General features: G+C 42.6%; 1 protein-coding gene across 5 annotated transcripts in view; it reads right to left on the reverse strand.

Moving 5' to 3' along the window:
- The window catches only part of ADCY8 (adenylate cyclase 8), a 250,150-nt gene that overhangs the window by 75,434 nt on the left and 162,104 nt on the right, over positions 1–12,612 (reverse strand). For 4 of the 5 annotated variants that reach the window (XM_089335713.1, XM_051844023.3, XM_017341537.4 and 1 more), the window contains exon 8: positions 3,151–3,348. The exons of the other annotated variant lie outside the window; for it this stretch is intronic. In XM_089335713.1, coding sequence (XP_089191839.1) covers positions 3,151–3,348 — 198 coding nt within the window. The remainder of the gene's footprint in view (positions 1–3,150; positions 3,349–12,612) is intronic. 5 annotated transcript variants of the gene reach the window in all.

Consider the following 12,612-nt stretch of genomic DNA (forward strand, 5'->3'; position numbering starts at 1 on the left):
ATAATTCACTCATAAAAGTGAAGAGGTAAGAGTTCTCTCATTTATGTATCTTGTTATTGTTCAAACAGCATGAAGCCGTTTCTTCTCTATAAAGTTTGCAAGGTATAATCATTGCTTACATTTTCATTTTTCCTTACAGAAAAAGTTTTATGTCCAAACTGGCTCCCAAGAAATAGGGTATGGTAGGAGGAAGAGAAGAGGCTTTAGATCATAAATACTGTATATATTTTAGAAATTTTAAGATGTGTATTTTAAGTTTGAAATGTAAACTTCTTGTTAAAAAGCGCATTTTCACTCTCTGAATACAGAATGCACTTGTTTATCAGTGGTATCCTCACATCTTGAGCTATTTCTGGGGCCCTTTGCGATTGCTTCTGATGGTCACCAGGTGGCAACACCACCCCAGTTCCACTTTAAATGTAATTGCCTGAGGCTTTATTTAGACCACATTTAGGGTGGGAATTCAGGCGGCAAAGCTCTGCAGATTTCATTTGGGAGTTTTAATTTTGGGAGAGCTATTTTATTTTATCTAATCAATACCGTAGTAGTAGTAGTAGTATAGGTATGTTGGTTTCCTCACTGCTGTTGTCTATTGTATGTTAATTTTTTTCTGTTCCTCTTTACTTCAAGGGTGTAAATTCAGCTTATTGTGTGTGCGCCTGTTTGTGTGTGTGTGTGTGTGTAGGTGGGGTGGTGGTGAATAAGTGTGTTTCCCCTTAGACTCCCAATATTGGGATATGTTTTCTTTCTGAGTACAGCATAGAAAATAGAGCACCTTGTAGTTGAAGGCATCTTATAGTCAATGAAAGATAGTAGTTGATTTTGATATCTATGACCTCTGCTTTGCATCTCGGAGACTCGGTTTTCTCTATTGTAAATGGGATCTTAAGATTGAGGGTGCAATCAAGTGATCTATGTAACACTAGGTACAGAGCAGCTGCACAAAAATACTATTCAAGAACTCTGGGGTCTTGTGCCTTTGAAAACATTGTTTTTGTTTTGCTAATTCTCTGGAAACTTCTACTTAATCTCCTCCAAACCCCTTCCTTGTGCATCTTGCTTCATCCAAAGTTCAGAAAACAGAGAATGAATGTAGCATAGGATTATCTTCTTCAAACAAGAGGCAGGGAGAGCAAGTCCTAGGGACTCCAGACAATAGTACTGGCTTCCGTGTCACAGCGGCCTCAGGTCCTGGTCCCCTAACTGACAGCTTGACTTCATAATTATTTCTCCAGGTCTTCTTTCATCAAGGGTAAGGTGAGAGTCATAACAATATCTACTTTGTACTGTGGTTGCCTCTTAAATTGTACAGAAAGCTTACAAATAGTGCCTGGGTTTTGGTAAATACTAGATGAGTGCTACTTATTACATGTTGTTTTCTTGCAGTATCACAGTCCCTCAACAGGATCTTAGAGATCTCTGTGACACGAGAGGAGTGAACATTTTCTGATGTGTCCCATTGATTCACTACCAGGGAACTTATGCAATGTGAAGAACCGGCTTGGTAGTGCATGGCAAGACTGTCCATTGGCAAGAGCTCTAACCATGTCCATTTTGGGTTCTGCTTTCTGATCCTCCTAGTCATGGAAATCAGGCTAAGATACCCTGGTCCTGCCCCTGGTCCATTCCTCCTACAGTGTCAGGGGGCTATACATAAGATTATACATAAGGGTATTCATAAAACCCACTAGAAACTAACTAGAGTTTGCAGGGGTTATGTCATTAGTGAAGCAAGTATATCTTTTGGCAGGAATGAATAAAAGGGTTTTGTATAACTCTGGACAGAGGTTTCTACACAGACTAATTGAGAAGATTCTTTGTAAAGCCACTCTGCTCATCATTCTAGCCCTTTCAATGTAGTAACCAGAAAAGAAAATGCATTTAATTTGGACCTAAAGCCCTTAATTATATTATGAATAGGCAAAGTGCACCTGGTATTTCTGGGGGATTGAGTAAGGCAAAATGTTTCTTTTCCTTTTGTTGGGTTAGTACATAGACACAATACATTTCAAATTGGGAATTGCCAGTGAAGGTATTAATTTTGCAGTTTGTAATCTGTAGGTAGTTATCACAGAAACTCATTGGGAATAGTGCATGTGCACAGAAGTGTGAATTTCCCAAACCAAAGAAAGCAGAATCTCCCAGGCAGCTGAGCAAACTCACACAAAAAATTGCTCACTGGAGCTTTACAGAGTATTGGATCAAACTCTGAAAATTTGCTTGCAAATTCCCTGCTGTTCTTGCCCGAGGCTCCGTCAGATGCCACGTCCTCCTGTGCTCAGTCAAGGAAGGTCTGTCAGCTTCCATCAGTGAAGAGGAGCAGCCCAGTTAGGCAGGGACAGCACCCTGTTTTCCCACTCCCCTTTGCAGGGCAGAGCTGGAGGGGCACAGGGCAAAGTCATCATTGATAGATTGATGGCTGCCAGCTTTGAACAACTCCCCTCATCAAGTCGCTACCTGGGAGCCTTCCTCAATAACTGATGAGGGAGGCAGTTTCATTACACTTGTTGTACAGAGAGGAACTCATACTCAGAGAGCTTGCCTCGCTTATCAAAGGTCACATAGCCACAGAAGTGGTAGAGGTGGAATTCAAACCTAACTACATCTACAGTCCATCTTCTTTTTACTATGCTGAGATGGAGGAGAGGAGCAAAAGGAGGAGTGAGATAGCAGACAACTGGGAACATGGGGAAATAGATGTCTAAAATCTCAGACAGCATAGAGCACTAGTGTTTACATCAAGTTAGTGGGTGCCCTCACGTATGAAAATGCAAGGCTTGTAACTGATGTGAATTCATCCAAAAGCAAAGCCAAGGCCGAGTGTTGTTAATGCCACTTGGCTTAATAATCTCAAAGTGGAAGATAATCCTTTGATGCTCACTGAGTTAAGGGATCCGATACTTTAGCCATCTTTTCCTTAAGGAGCTAAACTGTAGCTCTTCCTCTAACTAGCATCTCCTTTCAAAGCTGGCCTTCAGTCTACTCATGAGTTTCAAAGGGAAAAAGAAAAGACGGTGCCAAACTGAACCAAACCAAAGCAAACGAATAACAGACAAACAAAGAAACTGAAAACCACGGACCTTGGGTTCTCTCTCTAGTCCCACACACATTTACAACAATGTACTTAGAAAAAGAGCCACTCAGCTCTACCTTGTGCTCCAGGCTGGAGTCTTTAAACATCAGTGAGAATGGCTTGATATGCTCTCTTCTCAATTTATCGCCACTCCGCAAGTCGATGGTATGTTCTATTCTCTTGTTAATTTCCTCAGGCCCAGACTGGACATGCAAAGCTTGTGCAAGATGGTTTGGAAGCAGATTTATTGAATTTCTTGTTAGGGCAGCCAGAGTCTAGGGGGAAAGCACATGCAAACACAATAAACCTGCTAGTCCCCTTTGGATCAAAAAGAAATGAACTGTTTTTAGGTCATGTTGCATTGCAAACAGTAATAGCATTTCATGCAGTTGTATTCAGTGAAACCTACAGAAGCTGACTTGTTAGCATTTGGTTTAGAGAAACACAGCCTGGCAAAATACCACATTAATAGGGATACTTCCCTTCCTCTATGTAGGTGCACTGAATTCCCTGGGTTGAGTTATTTGGAGAATCATTGGCTTAAGAAATGTTATCAAGGGCCTTTCTCCAACCAGGTATATTCCAGGTTTAAGAGAAAGAGAACTCCAAAATAACAGAAAGCAAATATATCTGAAAAACCCACAAAATGATCATCTCCACGTTTTCATGTGGTTTTTGATTCCATGGTGGTGGAGAGACCTGGGGTCCCAGGCTTGCATTTTTATTTTAGCATTCCTAACAGCCAGACAGCCAGATATGCCAGGATGTGCTCCTTCAATTTGATAAAGGCTGTTAAATTTTACACTTCACAAATACGCCCCCTCCAAGTAGACCATTATATATCTATATACTTATATAGATATATGTGTGTGATTTCCTTTTTGGAAAAAAATGCAAGCAGTCACAGCCTCCCAGATTTTCTCAGGGCTCAACAAAATAAAGTGGTGTAAGGTACAGCCATCAAGGTTAGCAGCTGGATATGGGTACACAGATGCAGATATTGCATTGGCTTAGTGAAGACACACCAGCTCAGAGAAGAGAACTTGTCTTCTGGTGACTTGATCCACCAGTGACAAGATCCACTGGTTGGATCTAGCCAAATGCAATGGTCACTCAGAGCTCCAGTTTGACTGCTACTTTGACAGAGCGTGATTTGGAGTTGAAGGGATGTGGTACAGGTGAGGGAAGCCCATTCCATCGCTCCAAGAGACTTCTTTGAGGGGAAGGACAGATGGGATGCATCTGTGGAGCTGAGAAGTGAGCACTCTGCCTCTGTTCACATTCCTATAGCCTCTGCTATTCTTGGCTATGTTTAGAACACAGCTAGACTGCGATAAAATGATGATGCCACCAAATGGCAGACTGTGGGAGGAGACAGACTACCAGAAAGATCCTCCTGTACAAGCCTTTGTATATCTATGAGCCTCCAAGAGACTTGCTCAAGAGACTTTAGCTCACTTGCAGTTCAATCAGACCCACTGTTTCTAGGGCCAGAGTTGGCATGCGGGGCTTTGACCTCTGTGAAGCCATCCAGCCTACTCCATCCATATAGATATGGTGTTGTTGGATACTTCATATTCATCTACATGGATGACCTGAATTGGAGGTCTCTAAAGAATTCTGCAGCAGGGCTTCATCACTGGCAGGATTTACTGAAACCCCCTTATCCAGCGCTGGACAAAGAATAAAGCTGCTTGTGCTAAAAATGAGAAAGCAGCTGTATGATCTTAGGGCACTGAAGCGTTAATTTCACCTCTGGGTATTAAGGAGACCACTGCAGGTTAAAAAGATAGTTGTTTGCAGGGGGCAGATACAGCAGGATGGGAGGTAAGGAGAAGGATTGGATTAGAGAGGGGGAAGCAGGGACCAATGTTCCAGAAAATTCAGCAGCAGGAGACACAAGGAGCTAAAGGGCTTGAGCCCTGGGACTTAAATGCTGTTAGTGCAGCATCCCTGAACGCAAAGGAAATGACTTGTTCCACTGGTTTATTGGGTAGAAATTCTTTCCACATAGCTTGGCAATTGGCAAAACTCAAGTTTTTTACGTTGTAGAGGATATGGAAAGGAAACTCAAGCTACCTTTGTTGGGATACATTCTGCCAGGATGCCCCCTGGACTGTACTTGGGACTGGCTTCTCAAAGCTGGAGATAAAATTTACTGAAATATCTAGGAATGTTCATAGTTAGGCATCTCTGACATTTTTGGTAATTTTAATTTGCTTATCCATTCTACCAGGTCCTCAAAGACCTTTGCATTTCACAGAGCAGGGGAGTTTCAGAAAATAGGTTTGGGACTGATTCACCTAAATTATAGTGAAAGCAACTGCTGCGACAAGAGTTACAACTGCACTGCTCTAATACAAGCTCTAATGCAAACTCAGAGTAACAGCCTCTTACATTTACTTTAATGAATTAACTCTCAACTTTGTCCCTACTTTGCTCCTATTGATACAGACTGGTGAAAGTGTCATCAGGGACAAATGCTGGTCTGTTGGGGACATTTGGCACTAGGAGTAGATGTTACCTCCTGGCTGCCTGTACTTTGTAACCCTTTTCCACTCAAAAAAGGATTCAGCTGCCACTGGAGGCGCAGAGCAATGACATCTGCTTTCAGAGCTCCTTTATATGGTTGATTCAAATGAAATAGAACTTTGGAAGCACCAGCTCTTTCACCACTACCACCACCAGGTAGAGGAACCAGCTACGGAGGAAGCCTTTTTGTCAAAATGCCAATGATGTTGTAGTGGAAACTTCTTTCGTGGGCTAAGCAGTTATTTATATTTCGTGCAATTATATCCCTAGTACTTTGTGCAGGTAGGCAGTGCTCAGTGATCTTCTCTCTGATCATTTGTCCTGTCAATTGTATATGACAATTACACAGGTGTACCTCCTCCCTTCAGAGCACACACTCACATACTCAAGAGATCAGCATCAATTCCAGAAGGCAACCAAATTGAAATCAGGAAGGGACATAAGGAAATATACAGCCTCCATTAACCTTTAATGAACTGCAACACATTCATGACTTCGGGGGCAACTATGGTTTGAGAGTATCTGTGATACTCCTCTCTTTCCACAACTGAAGACCACTAAGATTTGACCACACCTTCATCCTCAGTGGGATAATATCGCCAACACCAAAAATCCATGCACTGATGTCTCCAGTATGTCATTTGTCGAAAGTATTGTGGAAATGTTACGTGCCTAATTGGCCCATTTAGGATCATGCTGGAATGAATGTTTTTTAATTATAATATTTTTCATTCTTTTTAAAAAGACTTAACAGCCCCAGTGTGAACTAGATTGAAGTTGTGTTAAAAATAGAATAAACTTTAAAATACAGTTCCAATCTTAAATTGACCTCCAAACTGTTAGATGGTTCTTTTATACAAACAACTTAAGCATTTGACTACAAAATAGGAAAAACAGAAAGATGGAATGGAAAGAAATGGCAAATGGAATTAGATTAAATATAATGTATATAATTGAGCACCTAAATCCAAATATATGTTTCAATGTATGATTAAAGTATATACTATAGACTATATTTACACACAATAATAAACATATACATATTTATTTATTTTAGCTGGAATTTTTTAGATATTTGGGAGGTCAGATTGAAGCAGCAATGTTATAAATAATTATTATATTTATTTTATAAATAGTGCTATAAATAATGCTGTAAACATTTATAATGTTGTCTGTTTACTTTAGATATTGTTCTAGATGTTTGGGTGGTCAGATTAAACAGTAGAAATGTCAAATTTTGGGGCCAGCATTAAGGCACAGCAGGTTAAGTTTCTGCTTATGATGCTGGCATCCATTATCAGAGTTCTGGTTCTTGTCCTGGCTGCTCCTCTTCCGATCCAGCTACCTGCTAATGCACCTGGGAAAGCAGTGGAGGATGGCTCAAATACCTGAGCTTCTTCCACCAGTGTGGAAGCCCTGGTATTCTTGGCTCCTGACTCTGGCCTGGCCCAGCCCTGCAGCTGTTGTGCCATTTGGGGAGTGGATTGGTGGATGGAAGGTATTCTCTTTCTCTCTCTCTCTCTCCATGTCTTTCAAATAAATAAACTTTAAACAAAGAGAAATGTCAAAGTTTGTGGCTGAGGTGGCCTCCTGTGGCTGAGTTCCTAAATAAGAAAGTATCATTGCCCCTGGATTCATCATAACTGGGACCTATGTGCCCTCTTTGGATCTCTCAGAAGTTAGTTCCTCCTTCACAAGTGTGTCAGACAGAGCAAAGCCCAAATGGGAGCCGAAGTCCCCTCTGAACCCAGGTTTCTGGTGATAGGGTCTTGCTTGAATTACTACATGGGTCTGGTGAGAATTATAATCAGAGGTCTGTGTAACCCTTGGCAAATTTTGTTGGAATGGGGTAGGAGTGGCCATGGTTTCTCTTAAACCCATCAGTTGGTTTATTCTCAGAAGACTTTGGATTTGTGTCTATCTGTGTACCCACAGAAGCCCTACTTTTTCTATAGGATGTATTACTTCGTGGTGGACACAGATTTTGGTATTCGTTAATGAGCTTGTCACAGTGAGTAAATTCTTTCCAATGGGATTTCAGGCTGAAGACTGACTCTTTAGAAACATTCAGTTTTTATGAGTCAAGAACCCTTTAGCTCTATGAAACACAAACTGCCATCTCAAAACCCTGAATGTCAGCCGGTGCCGCTGCTCATTAGGCTAATCCTCCACCTTGCGGAGCAGGCACACAGGGTTCTAGTCCCGGTCGGGGCGCTGGATTCTGTCCCGGTTGCCCCTCTTCCAGGCCAGCTCTCTGCTGTGGCCAGGGAGTGCAGTGGAGGATGGCCCAAGTGCTTGGGCCCTGCACCCCATGGGAGACCAGGATAAATACCTGGCTCCTGGCTTCGGATCAGCGCGGTGCGCTGGCTGTAGCGCACCGGCCGTGGCGGCCATTAGAGGGTGAACCAACGGTAAAGGAAGATCTTCCTCTCTGTCTCTCTCTCTCACTGTCCACTCTGCCTGTCAAACAAAACAAAACAAAACAAAACAAAACAAAAAAACGCTGAATGTCTCCAACATCACTGTAGAACTCAGGGTCAGAGCTGGAAGGTTCTGTTTCCTTCTCAGGGCTTCCTAATCCACTTTCTTGAAACTGTGTTCCAGAAAAGGCAAGAATGACAGCATGCTTTCTTTGAAATTGGTTCTGTGGTTTAGGCCATGGGGATCCATTATCTGTTTATCCTATTTCTGCTCACCAATCTCCTTGGGAAAAGGACTTTGCTCCCAGTGCTGGTGCCAATGTCTGATACTTTGGTGCCACTTAGTGATGAATTTATATTAAACTTTTGGAACCTTACAGTCCACATTACTCAGATAAAAGCACTGACAAGTTTTGCACAAAGGAGACATTTAAACTGAGTCTTTCAAACTTTTGTTAACAAAACCCCTCTTTTCTTGAATTTCCTTTATAAATTCTATGGAATGATAATTGGAAAACAATGCTGTAAAGTTCTTCCTTGCTTTATTCACAACTCTCACCTCCTGGACCTCTTCCTGTTCTCTGAAAAAGATCTTCTTATCTCCCTCCCGTGGCTGTCTTCTTTTTTTCTCCAGGCTAATGAGTAGGGTTTCTCCAATTGCTTCTCAGGTGACCAAGAGTTTCTACTTAGCTCACAATGTTTTCTTTCTTTCTTTCTTTCTTTCTTTCTTTCTTTCTTTCTTTCTTTCTTTCGACAGGCAGAGTGGACAGTGAGAGAGCGAGAGAGAGACAGAGAGAAAGGTCTTCCTTTTGCTGTTGGTTCACCCTCCAATGGCTGCTGCAGCCGGCGCACCACACTGATCCGAAGGCAGGAGCCAGGTACTTATCCTGGTCTCCCATGGAGTGCAGGGCCCAAGCACCTGGGCCATCCTCCACTGCACTCCTGGGCCACAGCGGAGAGCTGGCCTGGAAGAGGGGCAACCGGGACAGAATCCGGCGCCCTGACCGGGACTAGAACCCAGTGTGCCGGCGCCGCAAGGCGGAGGACTAGCCTATTGAGCCACGGCGCCGGCCACAATGTTTTCTTATTTGTGCGTTCTCCATGCACTACTGCACAGAGTATCTGGCCTGATGCAAATGACATTTGACCTTGAGCTGGAACTCAGACTCTTGACACACTCTGACCTCTTAAATAGCTGCTCAGTCCACCATATTTATGCATTGGACCATGTAGTATCTAGGCACATGTCTTATTGCTACTGCTACTTTAACAACCAATGCAGACGTTACTTCTCCAGGAAACTTGTTGAATATTTACTTGTCCTTAGCACAGAAATTGCTGTGTTTTTTTTATAATTTCTTAATTTTATGTTTGTTTCCTTTAGACTATGATCTCTTGAAGGTCATACACCATATCTTATGTATAACTTAGTTTCTAGCACCTGTTTTTTTCCACCTAGGTTCTTAACAAATATGTGTGGAACCAATAGGTGAGTGGATGCATGGAATAGTGAATGTTTCTATAAGAAAATTACTTCTAGGGCACTGTTTCTGGTCTTTTGCTGCTATAAATACTTTTTTTAAAAATTTTTCGTCTTCTCTCCCATGTGGACTCCACATTTAGAATGATTATGTTTATCAAGCTATATTAAATGAAAAGTAGTTTATTTTCCTACCACAAATCAAAATAGGCTGGAAAGCAGTGATCTTCAAACTTTTCTGTGGCCAGAACTTTGACTGACTTCACTCCGAGTGCTTTTCATGAGCCAACTTGCAAAGGAAGGTTAAATTCATTCATGCAAGGGCTTCAGCATTTCTAAGCTCCCTTATGGGGTGATGTGGCAGCCTTGACATTTAGCTATAGGTAGTTGTGACTGAAGTCCCACAGTCTGGCCCTGTCCACTGCTGATTTGGGAAAGACCAAGTGAGAAGGCCAAATCCAGCAAGTTCAGGGCATGGCAGTAGGATGTCCACCTCTTGTGTATGGACAAACTTTTGTGCTCAAATACTCTTTCAGGCTGGAGTCTGCACTCAGAAGTTGGAAAGCCAACTGGCTTCTTCCACCAGTTTCAGAACCACCTTTCTTCAATCCAGTGGCAATATTTTCCAGTGCTAACTTGGAGGCCTCTGCAGATTCATTTCAAACTTGCTGCTCACAGGGTATAGATTCTAGAAAAGGTAGAAATTTTATCTTTCAGTTATCATTCCACTTCCTATGCCCTACAAGCTATAGGAAACATACTAACCCTGAGCACGAGCAAACCAGCTGTACACACTAGAACTACTTTCCCCTCAAGTATTAAAATCCCACTCTGACCTCTAAAAGGGAAGATTCCTACTTACAACAGGTATTTTGGGTTATTTTTACTTTTGACAAATTATAATTGTATCTAATGATAGAATACACAGTAATGTTATATAAGTATATGATGTAGAATAGTTTAATCAAACACATTAACATTCTCATCACCTTCAAATTTACCATTTACTCTTTTTGAGAAAACTTACTCTTTGGGAAAGCTTTGAAGAAACCAGTCCACAGTGGTTTGCATTCAGAGCCTCAGGGAGAAGCCTTGTGTTCCAAACAGGCCCCGTTTCCCCCCTCAATTCTGGGGATAAAGAGTAGAGATTTCCTTGGGTGTGAGATGTAATATTTTTCTGGTAAGAAGGCAGTGAATTGTATTTCTGAGATTGATTTTGGGGGCCTTTGGGAAAATATACACACATGACCTCCAGCACATTCCCAAGGGAACTGATGTTAAGTAAGACAGGTCAGTCAGATTGCTGCCACATTTTTGTAGAGAAAAGGGAATGTCACATCCCTATGATCTGTTTGATGCTTTTGTAGCTAGGACTCTAGATTTTATTTTCATCATAATCTGTCTTCCAAACAAAACAAAAGAGCGTTTGATGAGATGTTACTGTGGAAGGGGGTCTATGGATTCCCCCATGGGAAGAGGTGGAAATAAACTTCATAATGGTCTCACAGCTGCTACCCTAGGAAGCAAGATAATGAAGATCAGAATGTCCACTCTGCTGGCATCACAGTCCAGACATTTCTAACAACCCAGTGGTAATATTCCAGCACCCTCCGCAGCCTGGCCTCACAATAATGAAGGTCAGATGGTACGCTCAGTTGGAATAATACTCCCAACATTTCTAACTACCCTGCAGTAGGTTTCTAGCACTTTCTGCAGCCTGGCTCCCAGCCCTGAACCACAACAAAATAATGTTGATCTGGGGCCCACACCATTTGGACAATTACTGCTTCCCTCTTGAAGGCAGAGTGTAGAATAAGAATGCTGTTTGCTGTGGATTAAAAGATCTGTGAAATACTTTGATTGACCTTTGTGTCCTGAACTTTCAATAATCCCTTAATAATGAGGAGAATAAAACAATGACAAGCAGGCTGATCGCACAGTAGGCACTTAGTAATTGACTACTCATTTGAACTCTACACCTCTCTCTCTTTTTTTTTTTTTTTTTTTTTTTTGATAGGCAGAGTGGACAGTGAGAGAGAGAGACAGAGAGAGAAAGGTCTTCCTTTGCCGTTGGTTCACCCTCCAATGGCCGCCGCTGCAGCCGGCGCACCGCGCTGATCCGATGGCAGGAGCCAGGATCCAGGTGCTTTTCCTGGTCTCCCATGGGGTGCAGGGCCCAAGCACCTGGGCCATCCTCCACTGCACTCCCTGGCCATAGCAGAGAGCTGGCCTGGAAGAGGGGCAACCGGGACAGAATCCGGCGCCCCGACCGGGACTAGAACCCGGTGTGCCGGCGCCGCAAGGTGGAGGATTAGCCTATTGAGCCACGGCGCTGGCCTTACACCTCTCTCTTAACCTTTCAACTGATATTGGTAAGCTGGACTATTAAAACATCATTTTGAGATTTTGGTCCCAGGATGTTCAGGCAGGATATTCTCTGCCTGGTGGACTTTGCCTGGCATTAAATGGCTCACCTCTTGCTTCAGTTTATCCTACTGGTGTACTGTGTCTTTGGACATGACTCACTGGTCCTGGTACTCTTTGAATTTGTGGTGGGAAGACAGTCAGCTGTGGCTGACCTTCCCACCCAACCACCATTCCAGAGGGCTGGGCAGAGCACTCAGGACAGGAAGACGCAGAGCCTTTCGGGATATCTCCTGCATCCTGGATTTTGTCCTTGATCCCTGGTCCGAGTACCCCAGCCAGTTGAACTCTGGGCAAGTTACATCACAAAGCGATTCTGTCTAGCCTGAGAAACTTGCCTAGCTCTGTTTAACTGGTCTGCTTATCAGCTAACCCTGGGTCCCTGATATGATATTATTCTTTGAGTTCACCAGAAAGAAAGCTCTCATCTCAGATGGGGAAATATTGTTGTGTCTGAGTCATCCCATGTGTGGGCCATTTTTAATCAAAAAGAGTTGCTACATTTCTACAGAACTGGCTGGAACATAACTTAGCATATCCATTTATTCATGACTATTTTGAAGTATGTTGTTTGAAGCAAGTTGTTAAATAAAAGTTTTAATTTTTAAGACATTCTACCCATGGTTATGTGTGGAACAAATAGGCAAACCCCAGCACTGATTTCATTTCAGGGTAAGAGGTTG

This window comes from Oryctolagus cuniculus, chromosome 6, assembly GCF_051225735.1.
Source record: "Oryctolagus cuniculus isolate XC-2025 breed Fujian yellow rabbit chromosome 6, ASM5122573v1, whole genome shotgun sequence".
Taxonomy (NCBI): Eukaryota; Metazoa; Chordata; class Mammalia; order Lagomorpha; family Leporidae; genus Oryctolagus; species Oryctolagus cuniculus.